Source organism: Gekko japonicus, unplaced genomic scaffold (genome assembly GCF_001447785.1).
Source record: "Gekko japonicus isolate JY-2015 unplaced genomic scaffold, Gekko_japonicus_V1.1 scaffold31, whole genome shotgun sequence".
Lineage (NCBI taxonomy): Eukaryota > Metazoa > Chordata > Lepidosauria > Squamata > Gekkonidae > Gekko > Gekko japonicus.
The window spans coordinates 1,780,440-1,799,650 of NW_015161404.1; the positions used below are offsets into that span (position 1 = coordinate 1,780,440).

Genomic DNA, 19,211 nt, shown 5'->3' on the forward strand with positions numbered 1-19,211 from the left:
AATGGTAGGTAGTCCTTTCTTTGTCCTGCCGTATATAGCAGTATCTGAGCAAAATCCTACTGACATGTCATTGGCATCCAACTACATGGCCAATTGGTTAACACTACCAGGTCTTGTACTTGACCTTAAACCAACACCCAGGAAATCTGCTCCTTTCTGTGGCTGGTAACTCTGCTAGCTGTAGTGCTTTGCTAGCTATACTGCTTTATTACACATTTCAGGCGGGTAGCTGTGTTGGTCTGAAGCAATAGAACCAAGTTTGAGTCCAGTGGCACCTTATAAGACCAACAAAGTTTAAAGCTTATTCCCAGAATTAAATTTTGTTGGTCTCAAACATGCCACTGGACTCAAACTTCACTTTATTACAGTTTGTGAGTAGAAGCTTAATGTAGCTCTACTATCTGAGTACCTGTGCTGGGGGGAGGGGTTGCTTTTCCCCCATGCTGTGCCTTGCTCCAGAAGAAGGCAATAGGGCAAGCAGCTGCCATAACTTTCTTGCATGCTGCCCTGTAGTAAAATGATTGTCCAAACAAACCTCTTAGTAAACATTTAGAATTATGAGTTCTAAGATAGGCCTAAACATCCTGTCTGGTTTCCAGAACCATCTGAAAATTGTCTCTTTTTACAAGGAGGTGTTTATGTTTTCTCAACTGTGAATTGTTCAGACTTCTCATATATGTGCTGTTTGTCCAGAAATAAGGTTATTTAGACTAAGAGGGTCCTTAAGCAGTGCTTCGTTCTGAGGGCTGTGTGCAGGGCATCGTCCGCCACATTTTAAAGGATTGCTTGCTCTTGAAGGCTCCCTCCTGAGATAAGTGGCTACTTGTGGTCCTCTGCTTTTGTAGCAACTTGGCTTTCAACAGTACATCTAGACAAGCATTCTAATGAGCTGTACAGCTGGGCTAGGTTTTCAGAAGTAGAGATTGAGTAAAGCACATTTATTTTAGTTGGTGTAAGCTCAGCTTTGCTGAGCACAAGTCTCATATTGCCCAACAGATCTTAGTATTATGTATCTGTCAGGTGTAGCTTCATGTTTAGCATTCAGGGCTTGTTAGGAACATTAATTAGAATATAACAAGTCTTCATAATCAGACGGGACTTCAACAAGGACGTGCCTCAAGAGATCCTGTCTTAAATGGTTGTACAGGTAACTTTAAAGCAGAAGTCTTGGCTCAAGACAAAAGTAACCTGTTAATTTGTTAATTTGGATTTACTATTGATTCAGGTAATTTATATGGCTTGTACATCATTTCCTCATCTAATTTTAGCAAATAGACTACAAGTTCAGGGCAGAATATTTGATTTTTCCCTTTGATAGAAGTAACTTCCAATGATCTTTCACAGGCATAATTTGGAACGGTAAAGCTTTCCTTTAATGTTTCCCTGTCCTGATGTCTCAACTGCTCTTGTTTAAGCATCAGATCACAGACCTCCTATGCTAGCTGGTATTCTCAAACATTATCTTCTTCTCCAGGCCCATTTCTGCAAAACTTTCCTGGATTGCTTATATAGCCTTGCCTTTGTATTTGTTTTTGCTACTAAAGTATCTGTGCAATGCTTACCATTTCTTCAGCTAAAATATAAGGATATTAATAATGTTCTGAGGTTATAGATCTTTTGAACAGACAGTGCAACTCCTAAAAGTAATTGTAAAACCAAATATACAACACAGCTTCTCATTCAGCTCAGTCTTGTCATTTGGTAGGTCTCTTTACCAAAAGATGTACAACTTTTGTCTTAGCTTTTAACTGCTAGGCAGTTGGCCTTGCTATACAGATGTGTGTGTGCACCCGGTCTAAAAGTGGTTCTGCATTTCATAGCATTGCAAGAAAGGCAAGCATGCCCAATTATAACTGGACAATAGTGAAATGAGAACTGGATCAATATGTTGAGGAGGAAGGTACATTGGGTCATTTAAGCACAACCAGGATAGATACTCCACGCACACATCCAAAAAACGTTTGGGCTATCATTAAGGTGACAAGATTATGACAGGCTAAGTCTTTTCTGCCAGCCTGTTCTTGTTTAGGTGCAGAGACATTTTGTTGCACCAGCTGATGAGTACTGCCTTAAAGTGTTACTGAATAACTGGTGGCTTGCTTCTCAATTCAAGGTGCAAGAGTCAAATGTGAAGAATCTCAGTTCCAGTGTAATAATGGTCGCTGTATAACTCTAGTATGGAGATGTGATGGGGATGAGGACTGTTCTGATGGCAGCGATGAGCTATCATGTGGTAAGAACTTGCATTGGACCTGGACATTTTTCCATTATGGAAAAAGCTTTCCATGTGAACCTTCTCCTACTTTTTAAAAAAGAACTTGTATAAATGCCGTTTAATACTATTAGTCATGCATAATTAGTGCCAGCCATACCAAGAAAAGAACTTTCCAAAGTGATTAACTTGTCAGATGATCACCAGAAAGCCTAGTTCTGTTCTATATCTCAAGAGCACTTTATTGAATTTTTCCTAATCAAACTTTTTGCTAGTATAAAATTAACATGGTGCGGGGGCTGGAGGGGGAGAACGTCCTGGTCCAAAACCTTCCAGTCATACTTAGACTGTATTAGACTTAGAAGTATTTCTCTGTCATGCTGAATGTATTTTGCTGATGACAAGCCATGCAGAGCAAAATTACAGGCGTAGTTTGCATGTACATGGAGGAAGCATGACAAAGGGTTGGTTTTGCCAGGGCATGTTTATGAAGTTCCTGTTTAAGGTCAGGTAATAACTGTGCTCTTTAAACACAAGGTCAGCTTGACCTCAGAGGTTTTGTGACATGACATGCCAAAGAATAAGATGGTAACTTGAAAGTTCAAATGACTGCCATTATGGATAAGTATCTCATGGCCCGTCAAGTGTGCTGGAGCCTTTGGTGTGGTAGACTTTGACAGCTTGCTTACAAAGTCAAATATTCCTGTTGTATTGGAGCAGGCCTGGGTTTCAGTTCTGCGAGCTAGCTGTAGCATTTCTGCCAGTGTTTAGTAGCACTGCACCAGGGAGGAGGGGCTGCTAGATAGCAGGTTCAGAACATCTCTTGACAAAATGTATACAGATGTCCTCGGGCCAATACTCCTTTGAATGGAAAATAAACCAAAAGCAGTGGATATTCAGCCATAAGTTTAGTGTGACTACTACAGCCAGGGCAGTTCCAAAGGCTGGATTTTCTAACATAGGTAATAATATACTGGAGTTTGCGTAATACTGTCAGGTGCCATAAATCCAGCTGCTGCTTTGCTGTATCTGTTGACTATCCCTTTAGGAGGTATTGGCAGGTACTTGGTGGAGACATCAAAAAGCAAGGTGTTTTAGCGGTTTAGTGTAGAGGATAGCACTTGATGCCTGCTTTGAAGTACTTACTGGAGCTGAGCAGAATACTTATGGCTGTCTTGGTAACTAGGAAGAAATCAACTGCTGAGATAGCTGTTAAGCAGAGCATTCAAAAGCATACAGTGAGCTCTTGTTTAGCCAAGTTGACGTGTAGCTTCTCTTTCTTTTCAGTGAAGAAGACATGTTCTGCGTCAGATTTTGTATGCAACAGCGGACAGTGTATACCAAACAGATGGCAGTGTGATGGAGATCCTGACTGTGAAGATGGGTCTGATGAAAGCCCTGAGCTGTGCCGTGAGTAGCCAAGCCCTTACATTGATAGTCACTTAGATATTACCAGTCTTAAAACAAAGGAAGAGATTTGTATATTTGGCAATAGTGGCTTAACATCTAATTTAAAAAAAGCTGTGTCTTAATCTGCTTCCTACAACCTCTGTGCAAGTCTTAAATCTGCCTCCTACATCCCTAAAGTGTTCTCAGACTTCAAGGAGAAAGCAATTTTTATCCTTATGCTTAACACAATAACTTAATTTCTCATAAGTGAAAATCAGTTTTCGAGCAGTGTTATATAAATATTCTAGCCATATTCTAGCTCAAAACCTTGCATAAGCCATATTCTAGCTCAAAATGGTATTTCCAGAATGCATTATTTGCCCTAATTGGGCTCTTGAATTGGGTTAAATATATCAATATAATAAATGTATAGGAAAAATACAGGGTAACCCATTTTATTTTTTCCTTGCCCTCAGTGATCCAAATGCCTTCCTGAACAAGCCTTATTTTCTAAAGGTCTGATAGGCAGGCTTCCTCAAATACTTCTCCAGTGCTAAGTCAAGAATAGTAGATTTCAGGGGTCATTTCCTACAGGAGCGGAGCTCCAGTAGTAAAGAGCCCAGGGGGCGGGTACATGCAACAAGCCCCACCCACTGCTCCCAGCAGCCCTCAGTCAGAGCAAGAAGCAGCCAGGTAAGTTGCAGAGGCCCCCTGGTCCAAAACAGTCCAGTGGCACCTTTAAGACCAAGTTTTATTCAGGTTCTCCCTCCTCTGCGAGGACAGATCTGCACGTTCTCCCCCCCCCCATAGCTAGCAATCCAAAACAGTCGAGTGGAGCCTGAGCAGTGGGTGTTGCCTTCTGACACACTTCCAGTGATGTCAGGGGGTGTAGCATATGCAAATAAGTTATGCTAATGAGTTATGCTAATGAGCTCCTGTACCTCTTTTTCTACGAAATGACCCCTGGTAGATTGTATAATTTACCTGAACAGATCACAAAGCCAACCTCTAAAAGTAGTCTTAATCCTATCTCAACAGACATGAGGACATGTCGGCTGAATGAAATCAGCTGTGGTGCTCAATCAACTCAGTGTGTCCCAGTGTCCTGGAGATGTGATGGTGAAAATGACTGTGATAACGGTGAAGATGAAGACAATTGTGGTAAGCCTGAGTTAGATAGCCATGTTTCTGAAACAGATGAAGGAGAACATAGCAATGGGTAGGAGTGGCACTACCCCATCAGGGCAGCAGAGCAACTGCTTGTGGTGTGTAATGATCCCCAGGAAAGCTAACAGGAGATAGCTGAGAGAGAGAACACCATTTAACAAAGGGGGAGAAGAAAGGAAGCAGTGCCCAGGAAATTACTTTCTACTGTCCTCAGTTCTGCATCTGGCCTCTCTCCAGCATCTGAAGCAGCCAGTGTAGCTGCTGCTGCTACCTAGGTGACTGTTGGGCCTCACTTCACACCTGTTGGGGTCAACTGTGGGGAGGCAGAGGAACATATGGGTATTGAGAAGCAGACTGGTGGACACCATTATGCCCCTGAGGCTTTCTGAGCTACAGCATCCTTGATATAAAATGAACTTTGTCACTATACTCTACCTGTATATAACAAAATGCCAAGTTGGAAAGCAATTCTACTTGGTCAATCTTTATTTATTAAAATATTTTTACCCTGCCTTTCATTATGGCTAATCTTATTTTTGTGCCTCCCATTTAGCCAATGTAACGTGCAGTGCAGAAGAGTTCACATGTGCCAATGGGCAGTGTATCTCCAAGAACTTTGCCTGCAATGGTCAAGATGACTGCAGTGATGGTAGTGATGAAGTAGACTGTGCACCACCTACTTGTGCACCTAGTATGTTCCAATGCAAAAGCACTACCTGTATCCCAGGTAACTGGGTATGTGATGGTGATGTGGACTGCCCGGACCTGTCGGATGAATCTCTAGAGCAGTGTGGCCGCCCACCACTTCACACTGTGACATGCAGTCCAGATGAAATGCGATGTGGAACAGGGGAATGTATTCAAGGCAAGTGGCGTTGTGATGGGGATGCTGACTGCAAAGATGGAAGTGATGAGATCAATTGCCGTAAGTAACGGATCTCTGTTCCTTATGAAGGGAAGACTCTTGCTTATTGGTTCTGCAGAGGAGCTGAATTTGCTGCTAACATCAACACCCTTTCTCTTCTAGCTTCTCTGACATGTAGACCTGACCAGTTCAAATGTGATGATGGCAGCTGTATCCATGGATCCAGGCAATGTAATGGAGTGAGGGACTGTGTAGATGGGTCTGATGAAATAAACTGCAAAACAGGTTAGTAAAAGTGGAACTGGCTAGTACCAAAACAATGGCTTGTGGCCTGAAACAGTAGGAAATGGCCTAAGAAACAGTCTCCACTAGATAATCTTTTAGTAACTCTAAAGTGGAAACCCGGCTTATGAAGAATGGCTTCCTGTAGTAGGGGGCAGGGGTATCTAAGTCTCTGCAAGGTCTATCTTGGGCTTTTGCACTGTTTGAGGAACAAATTATGCAGCAGTCCATAGTACTAGTGATTAGCAGGTTAGTTGCAAAGCATGCTGCTTTGAGCATCGGAATAGGGGCTCTTCCTGACTGCATTGCCACTTCTCTCCCACCTCTAGCTGTCCAGTGCACTGGACCTAGCAAATTCAAGTGCAGGAATGGGGAGTGCATAGAATCCAGCAGGGTATGTGACCAGCAACTAGACTGCCGAGACTGGAGTGATGAACCTCTGAACGAATGCAGTAAGTTACAGCCTGAAGCAAATATAATCATAACAGTTGGGTCAAGTGTCTGTTTCCTCAACTGAGCAATGAACAATGGCTTGGTCTAATGGGAATAAGATCTTTCTCAAAATGAACTTCAGAGTTCTAAATATAGTTGAACTACATACAACAATCAGAAGTTACTTGACACTTTATCTGGAGCCAAACAAGTGAAGTGGTCTGTTATTAGTAGCTTCCAGGCTAAACACTCAAGCAACACCCAGCTGTTAACTGATCACAATCCACAAACTTATTCTCTAGTTCTTCCTCCCTACCCCTTGCCGTAGCTTCATTGCACATGCAGCCATGTTTTTTGGTAAGGGGTGCGAGTACTGTGAAGGGATTGATTGTACTTGGAAGGGGCAGGCAGCATGCCTGATTTCAGTTTCTCTTCCAGATGTAAATGAATGTCTGGTGAACAATGGTGGCTGCTCACATATCTGCAGAGACCTGCCTATAGGTTATGAATGTGACTGCCCTGCTGGCTTTGAGCTGATAGACAGAAAAAACTGTGGAGGTAAGCATGCTATGTCAATGGAGTGGTGATGGTGGTGGCATACAAGGTCATGAGGCTAAGCTGTGTCCCTCCTCTAGATATTGATGAATGCCAGAATCCTGGAATCTGCAGTCAAATCTGTATAAACCTGAAAGGAGGTTATAAATGCGAATGCAGCCGTGGGTATCAGATGGATTTGGCTACTGGAGTGTGTAAAGCTGTTGGTAAGTAACTCAAAATGTGCAACTGCTAGTCTCCAAACACCTGAATTCTATTTCTTTAGCTGGTGATGTTGGGGATTGAACTTGGGACCTTTTGCATGGCAAGCAATTGCTCTGCCACTGAGGTACAACCCCTCCCTTGGCGCGTACTCATGATAAACCTGTTCCTGCAGCATTTGGCTCTAAAGCCTTAACATCGAGCACTTGATCTGGTAGCTTTTAAACTTAAACTATTCTTGCAGGAAGAGAACCATGTCTGCTATTTACTAATCGCCATGACATCAGAAAGTTTGGCCTGGAGAGGAATGAATATATCCAGATTGTGGAAAACTTAAGACATGTTATGAGTCTGGATGCAGATATTGCAGAGCATAAACTCTTCTGGGCTGATTTTGTGCTGAAGGGTGTCTTCAGGTAAGTGGTTTATATAACTTTCCTGTAAGATGGATCATAGAAGGAAGGTCATGGAAGTTCAAGTATTTAGATATCTAGTATAAGGTCCTTACATATCAAAGATGGTTGATATTTTAGACACAGTAATACAGTAAACCCCTCTTTGACCTGATACACCATTAATGGTCATCCAGAAACATGCCCAGAATTAATACAGCTCCTGGAGAAGTTTCCAGGTGGTAGTAAAGAGGTTTGCATTAAAAACATCTTGATCTTTCAATGCAAAATGATATGCTTTGTTAGCCGAATTGCTTTATTTACAGCAATTGGCAATTTATAAATGGGTTCTTGCCAATTTATACCAAGGTCCTGTTCCCACCAATGGTTACCAGTAAAAGATTCGAGGTGGTTGTGATTAAAATAGATGTCTTTTACTTAAAAATATATCTCATACAAACAATACTGATGCACTCACATATTCAAACAAGTTCCTAATAATTACAGTTGGAAATAAGCACGGTTGCATTAGCAGGTAGGGGTGATGGTGGGCAATACTTATCTGTCTTGCAGCTTGGTGGTTCCAATGAAGAATGGATGGGAAGAAATAGAAAATAAAGGGATCCACACTACCAGAACTAGCTGGACTGTGTGGGGGTCTCTTGACTGCAGATCAAGAGATCAAAGTAGAGGCCAGGGTTGGGGATAGCAAGTGGGACTCAAGGGGAGTAAAAGCAGATGGGGTTGTTGTGGGGATTGCTAGCTAGGAAGGGCCAGGTGAATGGTTCTTTCCTTTTATAGGGGGTCCAAGAGATGGGTTGTGGCAGTGCCAACCTTTTGACCCACCTACCTGTTAGTCTGTCCCAAAAACAATCCTATTGGTTGCATGTAGGGAGGGGTGATTACCTAAAAGGAGTGGCCAGTATTGTAATCTAAGACCTTACTCAGAGTATGGCATCTGGGCAGGTGTGAAACCTTGGGATCAAGCTGCTCCGTTGTAGTGTTGATGAAGCTGGCCATTCTATTGATAACCAAATGTCCATTTGGCAGGAAATGCCTTCTCAGGAACAAAGCAGTGATGTGTGGTACATGACCACAAACAGTTCTATGATGGGGGCTGTCTCTTCTCAGAGTTGTTGTTTCTCATTGCTCACAATAATGGAGGATTGTGCTTCTTCACCAGGCTGGGTAACTGTAGCTGAAACCTCATCTACATGTAAGGCATGTGCAGGCACCTTCTATGTGTAGCATCACAACAGGTGACTTATACTGTACAGTCTTCTGAGCCTATGTGTGTGTGCACAGTCCATTGTGTGTAGCAATAAATAGTCCATAAAGCAAATATCAATCTCATTCTCTAACAGTTTGATGTAAGACACCATTCTTGTCCAAAATCAAGACCATTCCTTGGTATGTCTCTAGAAAAAAAGATCCAGTGGTTTATATACAGGCAGTAGTCTTGTTGTCTTCAAGACAGGAGCTTGTATAAGTAGCTATACCCAACCTGATAGCAAAGTTAATGATGGGGAAACTGTCTAGCTATTGTTACATGGCAATTTAAGTTGAACCTCTGGAAGCCTGGGTCCCAGAATTGTAGCATCTTGGGTTATCATATGTGTAGGCAACTACCAGATGGGATTTACTCCAAACATAGGGGAACAAAGCCAAGAATAAATTATTGTGTACTTAAAATGTAGCAGGACATACAGAGACTCAGTTTTCTTCTGCTTCCAGTGCCTCCATTGATTCTCATGACAGAGTAGGCAAGATCTTCAGGACCACAGACAGTGTGCAGAATCCTGGAGCCATTGCCATTGACTGGATTTATAAGAACATCTACTGGATTGATTCCAACTCAATATTTGTTGCTAACCTTCTTGGTACAAAAAGGAAGATCCTGTTTAACACAGACTTGAGAGAGATAGCCTCAATTGCTTTGGACCCTCTTTCTGGGTGAGCATAACAAAGATTAATGGTGCATTCTGGAAGCCACGTTTTGGATCCCTCTGAAGCCTGAAGTAGTTTTCAAGGCATTTATATACTTGTATTAGTGATACTGTGTCACTATGGTCAGGGACACAACACCTCCTGGTGATGCCATGCCCCAAACATGCCAGGTTCGCCATAACCAGGGCCAGGGCATTTTCGATGGCGGCTCCTACCTGGTGGAATGAGCTCCCGGAGGAGATCCGGGCCCTGTGGGACCTTGTGCAGTTCTGCAGGGCTTGTAAGACGGAGCTCTTCCGCCAGGCTTTTGAGTAAGAGCTGCCACTACTGTACCACCATTACTGCATCACCATTACCGCACCATTGTTGCCACACCACCACTAGTTGGGCTGGATAGCATCAGGGCGTGTGATGGCAAGTTATTATAATACTGTGTGGAGCCCATACCACTGAACTGAGACTAACATTCCCAGGAGGCCACGGAATTGGGACTACCATCCCCTGGATACCCTCTTGTGAATGAAGATCTTTCTGCAACATCTAGAGCACTATGATGTTGTAAATGTTGTTTTTATCTTGTTTTTATTGTTTTAACTATTGGCAAATGTTGCCCATTTGTGAGCCGCCCTGAGCCCGCTTGCGGGGAGGGTGGGCTATAAATTTGAATAAATAAAAATAAATAAATATAATTTGGGAAGACTGAGTACAGCTGCTGAAAGTTACTAAAATGAGACTTGTGATTTCAAAACTACTTCTGGTGTAGTACAGCTATTAAATGACATGGGCGGGGTAGGAAAAAGGGCAGTCATTGACAAGCATGCAGAGGTGGGGGGGGAGAAACGTCCCGTTTCATTCACAAAACATAGTTCACTGGTGCTAGGAAAAAGAAATGTTCATCCACTTAATGGATAAAATGACCACCAGTGGTGGTTGGTAAAGCAAGCACTAGTATTCTGCAGTAAGTCTTGTAGTGATGCACTGTTTGCCTTACAGCTTCATGTATTGGTCTGATTGGGGTGAACCAGCCAGAATTGAAAAAGCAGGGATGAATGGTCTTGCCAGGCAGCAGATTGTAACAACAGCAATTGAGTGGCCACTTGGGATAGCACTAGGTATGTTTATCTTGGAATTGGTGTTGTTGTTTTTTAATTCCTTGGAACTGCTAAATGAAGTAGAATTTGTGCTTTAAGGGCAAGGAAACAGAGAGCTAAGGGGACCATAATTGCTGGAATGTGAAACTAGACTTCAAAGATATATCCCTCTCCCACCCCAAATCTAGCTAGTAGACAGCCTTTGGGGTATGACTTCTCTGTTTGTAGTGGTCTTGAGTTCTGGTATTCTTCTGAAATAAGAATTCTAGTAAGGACTGCCTTTGTGTTGGCCTTAAATATGCCCACCACTTAGAGAAGGGCATCATTGCAAAGCTTAAGAAGTCCAGAGTTAAATGCATTAAAGCAAATAGGCAAGCTGCTGTTAAGCCATGACTGTAACTTCCCAAATGTGGGTGTTTTATGCTTCTCCTTAGATCTTGTAAAGAATCGTCTCTACTGGGTTGATGCTAAACTGCATACTCTGTCCAGTGTGGATATGAATGGCCAAGATCGTAGGGTTGTGTTGCAGTCCCATGAATTTCTTGCTCATCCTCTTTCTCTGACAATATTTGAGGTAAGAACAAAAACTACACATGACACAAGTTCAGTTTAATCTGAGATGCAGAAATTGTACAATGAGGCTTATGCGTGTAATGGAAGAGGGCCTCAAAGTATGTTACATGAGTGAGAGTTTTCCATGGATCTCTGAAGTATGTGTTAACTTAGTTCTATCTCTCTCTATGGTTCTAAGCAGGGTAACGAGGAATGCTATCTTTTTGGCTCCTAGGACCGCGTCTTCTGGCTCGATGGGGAAAATGATGCACTATATGGTGCAAATAAATTCACAGGCACTGAAGTGGCAACGTTAGTAAACAACTTGAATGATGCTCAGGATCTCATTGTATATCATGAACTTGTGCAACCTACAGGTAACATCAGTGGGTTGAATGGTGTAGCATTTTTGGCAGGGCTGTCTTCTGGTTTGGGTTTCAGAGTGGCCAGTAAGGCTAACAGCTGGACCATCTGTCATACCCTGCTTAATACTCAACCTTGGGGTTTACAAGTGCAAGTAGGTGCCACAAGGAAGCATATGGCATACCACAGTAAAATGACTGGTTAGCAATTTTTGCCATAACTGTGCCCTGGGGATGCATTCCTCCTGTTTGAAAACTGAGAAGCTGAACATGCACTGGACATAGGCTAGGGTTGCAATGCAGAGGGAGGCAGTATAGCCATCTAGGTAAGAACCTTTGTACCAGATTGCAATTCTCATTCTTGCTGCTTTGCCATTCTAATTCTTGCAACCCACAGGAAGGAACTGGTGTGAAGAGAGTACAGCAAATGGAGGCTGTGAATATCTATGTCTGCCTGCTCCCCAGATAAATGAACATTCTCCAAAGTATACATGCACATGCCCAGTTGGATCTGCACTGCGAGAGAATGGGTTAAGATGTAGAGGTACTGTTATGGCTATTTTCTCCCCTGCACAAAAATCTAGCAGAGCTGAGATTTTTGTCTTCTGCATAAGATGTCTTGCAAAACACCTGTGTTTGGGCCTGGTCACTCAATAGCATTGACTCCATGCCTGGCTTCTGCATACTCATGGGCATTGCATGCTATAATAGCCATTTGCTCTTATATCAGCCTGATATTTGAGCTGAACATGAATAGTAAGTAACATCCTTCTAAGATTATGGCACGTGAATAATAAAACCTCTTGCCCTGCTCCACGAATTCACGAGGTTAATTTCCTCTACAGTTCAGGTAAGTATTTTAAGGTGAATAGCTGTGTTAGTCCCTTGGACTGCAAGAAGATCAAATCAGTCAATCCTAAAAGAAATCAACCCTGACTGTTCCCTGGAAGGCCAGATAATGAAACTGAAGCTCAAATACTTTGGCCACCAAATGAGAAGGGAGCACTCCCTGGAGAAGACCCTGATGCTGGGAAAGATTGAAGGTCAAAGAAGACGGGGATGGCAAAGGATGAGATGGTTAGACAGTGTCATCGATGCAACGAACATGAAGTTGAGCAAACTTCGGAGGACGGCAGAAGACCGGAAGGCCTGGCGTGATCTGGTCCATGGGGTTGCGAAGAGTTGGACTCGACTGTGTGACTGAACAACAACAAGCTGTGTTAGTCTGTAACAGAACAAAACTTGAGTCCAGCAGCCCTCTTTAAAATCAACATTTTTTTCAAGGGTATAAGCATTTGTGAGTCAAAGCTCAGTGTCAGAATTCATAGCATACACCCTGGAAAATTTTGTTGGTCTTTAAGGTACTGCTGGACTTTTAACTTCTGGTAGAATAATCTAGAAGGTAGAGGATGGGCATAAATTGACCTGCACTGACAAAAGCTATATGAAATATTGGTATTCAACTTGTTCCATGGCTGCTCCTTGTAACAAAACAACCTGCTTGGAACAGTCATTCTGCTACAAGATGGCCTAGTTCTGGTGCCATTATAATACAATAGCCAGGTCAGGCAGTCTAGTCCCTAGGTAAGGGAGTAGGCTGGTCTGGATAGAAATGCTGCAAATCAAATGTGCATTCCTCCCTGGAATGCTGTCTAGCGAGCATCTTGGCTAGTACTGAGTTCTGTCACACAGCAGGAGCCAACTTGTGGTAGTTTGATCTAAAACGCATAAAATTCCACCATTCAATGACACTTTACAATCTAAGACTTAGTTGTAGCTGTAGTCGTGCTGAGACCTACTGTATTGGAAGCTTCTAGTCAAAAGACCTGAGCAACTTAGGTTCTCAACAGTGAAAATTGCCATTCCATAGCACAAATCACACACCTTGTAGTCAAAACATTAACATGCATGGTCACATTCATCTGCTGTGGGTGCTCCACATTCACAAAACAATGCAGAAACCTGGGATTTAACTGGGCTTCTTGCTCTTACAATTAGTTTCAGGTGCAGGAACTACTGTGACTTACACTGAGGCAAAAGACAGCAGTACAACAGAAAAACCACTTGGACCCCTTTCTGGAGGTATTGGTCCTAACATAGAGCAGTGCAATGTGTTAGCAGTAGTGAAGCAGAATAAGTTAATGCAGGCAAACTTCTGAAGTGGGGGGAGGGTAGAAAGTGGGCTGGTGAAGGGGTCTAGTTGTGGTAAATATCAGCTGCTGAGGTTCTTAAATCTGTAATAGCTTGAGTTCTAGTGTGATACATCAAGGCCTTTATATTCTTCAGTTAAGAGAGCATAGTTGGGAGTACTTGCAAACTTAATATTGACAGTTAAAACATGCATTCATTAATTCAAATCTTGGCCTATCTATGCTCTGAGATAAAGTACTCCCTTTCTGCTCTGTCTGTTGGGTGGTAGGCAACAGATCTTGCATGCTGCAATAGCAGCTGAGGTTACCTGTTCAGAGTAATTAAAGAACTGGCATACCACAACATTGTGTAAGCCCTGTTTCCTACAAGACTAGCTAATGTTCTTTCAACTTCACATAGGAAACAAGGTATCTTGATGGATGAGTGGGGCTTGCTTACTTAGTTTCCGAAGTTGCTTACTTACTGTTTCTGAAGTTAAACTGTAGGCTTCTGTACTTAGACTTCGGCACTTGTTCGGGTTGTATTTGATCATAAATAAAATGGATTTTAAGCCATGGTTTTTGCTTTGTAGGGCTAAATCTGAGCAGTCCAGTGTCAGAAGAGCTAGCTTCTGCTAGAAGTTCCTCAGCTGCATGGGCTATCCTTCCTGTTTGTAAGTATAAAGGGTAGTGTTGAGGGAAGCAGAATGATAGCAAAGTAAGATTACGACACCATTTCCCATCCAATATAGCTGTTCTTTGGGGGGGGGGCATAGCTGCTGGTACCAAGATGACCCCTCAGTAGCTATCTGAGCTAGGCTAAGACATTCTAGCCAAATAACTTTACAATTTTTCTTCAAGTACTGTTAGCGATGGCAGCAGTCGGTGGCTACTTTATGTGGCGTAACTGGCAACACAAGAACATGAAGAGTATGAACTTTGACAACCCAGTGTACTTGAAAACAACTGAAGAAGACCTTTCTATAGACATTGGAAGACACAGCAGTTCAGTGGGACACACATATCCAGCAGTAAGTGAACTCCAGTAGTAAGCAAACTTCAGCTATTTAATTCTCCCTTGAGATACTTGGTGCCCAAGTCAACAAGATGGCTCAGAAAAACCATGGAATCCTGCATAATTCCTGTAAGACCTGAAAGAGCAGGTCCACAATCTCAAATGGTACCAAATGAAATATATTCTCACATGAATACATGAAGCTGCCTTATACTGATTCAAAGCCTTGGTCCATTTAAGTCAGTATTGTCACATTGAGGCTGCTTCCAGTTAACATGTCAAATACAACCTACGTTGCAGAAGCTTATCATAGGAACTGCCTAGAAGTGTTCTCAATTCAAAGCTTTAATGATGGTTGCAATGTATGTAATGAGGCTATCAAGCTACTGTAAAATATACCTGACCTTCCAGCTGGAGCTAGAGGAGATAAAGAATGTGCATTAATGCTGGCTGACAAAACTGGTGATACTGAGAGCTGCCTTTAACTGACAAAGCTTTTTTGTTCACTCTGTATAGCACTTCACTGTATAACATGATGTGATTAGTGACAAGATAATTCAATATCTTTTCCCCTAGATATCAGTTGTAAGCACAGATGACGACTTGTCCTGAGTCCTTTCATTGATTGCCTTCTGATCTGTACTGTTTTTGGATGGTAACCAAGGCCAGCGGCTAAACAGGTCACTTCCCAGTCTGGAAGAATGAAGATATGTGGAGCAAGTTCACAAACCATTTTCATATGCTGATAGAAAGTTGCAAACCATTTTGTCTAACAATTCAGTTTTTGATAGTTACTGGTGACTGCAACCCTTCTACTGAAGTCAGTATTTGACGCCACTGGCCCATGTACGAAGCACTTTCCAAAAAGCCATATTTAATTAACATATCCTATAGAGGTACTACCTGTAAATAATTGTACAGGCCCACTTGTAAATGTTCCTGAGAACAGACTATTAAGCACTTTGAAAAAAACCACATGTAAATTATTGTAGAATATTTCAATGGTTGGGCAATGGCAATAGGAGAAAACGGGTTACTCACATTAATTGCCAAAAATTTGTAAACTAACTTTTGTATGAAATGTTAATTTGTCCTCCCTGAACCACCTACAGAGGTGTGCAGAGGACAACTTCTCTGTATCAGAAACCACTGTAAATTTAAACACTGAATTGGGATTAAAGAGAAGCAAATCTCTATGTGTCTTGGCTCCTCTTTACACTCCTACTAGCACTCAGTGGAATTTCCTTTAGGAACATCTCTGACTTTACAATAGGGGCAGAAGCCATGAACAGGCCTGGGACCTGCACCTTCCCAGCACAAATACTAGGTGGCAGCCTTGCAGGCATTGCAAGCTAGTGCTGAAGAGGGCATACAAAAATGAAGGTGGAAACCTGAAACTGCGTAATACTAACTCTGCTAGATTTCATGGAACAAAGTTTGAGTCTTGTGGCACCTTTAAAACCAAAAAAAGGTTTATTCTGGGTATAAGCTTTTGTGTGCATGCACACTTGACATTGAGACAGAAGTCACCAACCAGTACATATAGGTCGACTATAGCTGATTTTAAGCTTTGCACTCTAGGTGGAGACTACATCTACCAGTTGTAGTTGTAGTCTCCACCTAGAGTGCAAAGCTTAAAATCAGCTATAGTCTTACTCTAGTTAGGGTGTGCTTAGGGGTAAAAGGAACAATTCAAATACCTTAATGAGTATGGGTTCTGACTTTAAGCACTGGTATTCTATTACTGCTGGTATCTAGGCCTTCTTGAAAGGGTTGAGATTCTGCAGAGTGCTGTTCTCATACCTTCCCTTCTCATCCCTTCATCAGCATATACTTGCAGGCATATCCAGACTTGTGGCCAGGCTAAATGCAACACAGACACTTACGGTAGAGGATTTGCATGTGTGCTTAGCTGCTTTCCAAGGGTCAAGGTTATAAGCAATAGAGGCCAGGCAAGCCTTGCTGGACCTGTAGCCTAAAGCAGGTTCTGTTGCGGCATCAGTGTCTCTGCCAAGTCCTAATGAAGTCTCTTGAGAGCTTTAAGCTCAGAGTTAATGATGGTTATGCTCCTTGGACCTCAGTACTGCACTTTATTTTAGCTACTGTCTTGCCATCGATCTTCACCCATGTAAGAAATGACTTACCTGCCTACTGTATTAGAAAGCAGACCAGTGTATTTTTCTTGACTACAGTTCTGTTCCCAGTATTAAGATTTAGTTGAACTGTGTTATAATCTGAAGGCATTCTGCCTAACTTTACCTCTCACAAATGTATTTATTTAAAATATTTCTATACCATTTGCCACCCAATTCAGGGTCTCCAAAGTGGCTTTTAAGACTCTTCAGGTAACTTAGTCAAAAGGGTATGCTAAATCTTAGAGTGAGTGAAAGTCTGGAAACTGTCTATGTTGTAACTTAGTACCCTGATCAATATCTCCCCTATAATGAGTCCTGTAGTAATAGTAGCAGTGACTGATTTGTATGTATTGTAGAATAGGTTCAGTTACAAGGAAAGCTGCAGTAACTGGATGCCCATTGAAGCTGGTGCCCCACTCAGAAGCAAGTCCAAGATCACCAACCCTTTGGTTGGCTTTATGACCAACTGTTCCAGTGCACAGTCATTTATGATGTATAGGAATCTCATTTCTACAGCACGACTCAAGCACATGCTTACACAATCATTGTGAGGGTAGTTCAAGTCTCACAGTGATATTTGCTTTAGTCACCTCCTTTATTTCCTTCTCCATCTCAAGATCAGCCTCAAGGGTTTGATTAGGTGGGCAATAGTACATCCCCACTTTTAAGTAACCCTTAGGGCCCAGTATTTCCACCCATATCAGTTCTGTTGGGGAGTTAATTCCCCAGATGTTTTTTTAACTTGATTCTATGTCTTCTTTGACTTACAATGCATCACCTCCACCAACACATCCTCCCTGTCCTGCCTATAGAGCTTATACCCAGGGATGACACACATCCCATAGATTTTCCCCATTCCACCAAGTTTCTGAGATACCTACTATATCTAAATTGTCATTGAGCACCAGCTCTCCTATCATGGTTCAGAGACTTCTAGCACTGGCATCTAGACACCTATATGTGTTTCCATCTCCAGCAACCCTTGCCTCCCTTAGCCTCTTTGTCTCCACACATCGTCCTTCTACACCATCCTACCCTCATTCCCAAGTTGTTGTGCTTCTGTCAATATCACCCTGAGTGTTTATGCAGTTATCCCTTTGAATTGACTTATCCCGAACCCCCTGGTATTAGTTTAGAAGCTTCTCTGCCACCTTTTTGATATTAATTGCCAGCAGCCTGGTTCCCTTTTGATTTAAGTAATGCCAGGGGTAGTTTCGTAGAAAAAGAGCTAGGGGAACTCATTAGCATAAGGCCACACACCCCGCCCCCAACGGTCCCAGCCACTGCCGCCGGCCTTGCAGCTCCACTGCCGAGCCCCATGAGGGGCCCGGCGGTGGACCTGCAAGGCTGGCGGGAGTGCAAGGAAGCCCCGCGAAGGCCCTCCCTGGCCCCAGGCAGGCAGGGGTGGGGAGAGGCAGGGAGGAAGCAACCTATCCTCCCTCTTCTCCTGCCGCCTCCTGGCTGAATGAGGGCCGGAAGTGGGGCGGCAGGAAGCAGGGGGCGGGGCTTCGATATGTGCCCCGCCCCCCGTACCTCACCCGGGGGAACTGCGATCCCCCGCGATCCCCCCTGAAATGATCTCTGAGTGATGCCCATCTCTTCTGTACAGGTTTGGTTTGTCCCAGAAAGCTCCCAAGTGCCTAACAAATCTAAACCCTTCCTACCGGCACTACTTTTTCATCCACACACTGAGATGCCTGATCTGTCCCTGATTAGCTGGCCTGTGTGTGGAACTGGCAGCACTTCTGTAAATGCTACCTTTGAGATCCTGGTCTTTAACTTTCTGCCTAGTAACCTGTAGGCTATAAGAATTTGGCAGTGCCACCTTAGGATAAGTAGGCTGTGTTACTTGGTGTTGAGGTGAGATAAAAATATCTTGTTCTCCTCTTGGGTTAAGGCAGAATTGGTTGCATCCTAGCAGAATTCCATAAAAATCCTGGAAGTTTAATCAAGATGAGCCAAATCAACATAGAAAGGGACCCCAAAATATCCACAGTTGTAATGAACCTGGTATAGTAGAGGGAAGCATTTCCCGCTTCCAAGTTATGTCTCCAGAGCATGGAAGTAATACTTATCTGAGCTTTCCTCTTTAGGCAATGCTTTTAATTCTGTACCAGAAACTCATTCTCTCTAACCAGGTTGGATAGAATGTTGTGCTTTTCATGAGGAGAGGGCCATTGCAGGTGAGGGATAACAGGACCATCTATCCAGAGTTGCCTGGATTTTTGACTGGCTAAAAAGACTGTGTCCATGGTATTAAGAGTAGAATGTCTCATGGCACCTACGCATCCACTACTAGCTTCCATGTTTGTGTTGCAGAATTTCTGCAAGGAGCAGAGGGGACCCACCCCCACCCAGATGATGGTCTTCGTACAATTTCCTCTGGTGAAAGTATTTTGCTGTAGGCATTTTCTAATAACATAGAAAAAAAATTCTAGCCTTAAACTGAAAGTCCTTCCAATGAGAATGAAATTTGGTTGCTGTA

The 19,211-nt window shown here is 42.9% G+C and overlaps 1 protein-coding gene across 2 annotated transcripts in view; it reads left to right on the plus strand.

Moving 5' to 3' along the window:
• Window positions 1-15,758, plus strand: part of VLDLR (very low density lipoprotein receptor) — an 18,629-nt gene extending 2,871 nt beyond the window's left edge. The window contains exons 2-19 of one of the 2 annotated variants that reach the window (XM_015425937.1): window positions 2,114-2,233; window positions 3,500-3,622; window positions 4,640-4,762; window positions 5,322-5,693; window positions 5,796-5,918; window positions 6,245-6,367; window positions 6,786-6,905; window positions 6,983-7,108; window positions 7,348-7,519; window positions 9,230-9,448; window positions 10,436-10,554; window positions 10,968-11,107; window positions 11,321-11,462; window positions 11,845-11,991; window positions 13,446-13,529; window positions 14,170-14,250; window positions 14,438-14,607; window positions 15,168-15,758. In XM_015425937.1, the coding sequence (XP_015281423.1) occupies window positions 2,114-2,233; window positions 3,500-3,622; window positions 4,640-4,762; window positions 5,322-5,693; window positions 5,796-5,918; window positions 6,245-6,367; window positions 6,786-6,905; window positions 6,983-7,108; window positions 7,348-7,519; window positions 9,230-9,448; window positions 10,436-10,554; window positions 10,968-11,107; window positions 11,321-11,462; window positions 11,845-11,991; window positions 13,446-13,529; window positions 14,170-14,250; window positions 14,438-14,607; window positions 15,168-15,203 (2,540 nt within the window). In that variant the 3' untranslated portion in view covers window positions 15,204-15,758. The remainder of the gene's footprint in view (window positions 1-2,113; window positions 2,234-3,499; window positions 3,623-4,639; window positions 4,763-5,321; window positions 5,694-5,795; window positions 5,919-6,244; window positions 6,368-6,785; window positions 6,906-6,982; window positions 7,109-7,347; window positions 7,520-9,229; window positions 9,449-10,435; window positions 10,555-10,967; window positions 11,108-11,320; window positions 11,463-11,844; window positions 11,992-13,445; window positions 13,530-14,169; window positions 14,251-14,437; window positions 14,608-15,167) is intronic. The other variant, XM_015425930.1, reaches the window with a different exon arrangement.
• The last annotated feature ends 3,453 nt before the right edge of the window (window positions 15,759-19,211 follow it).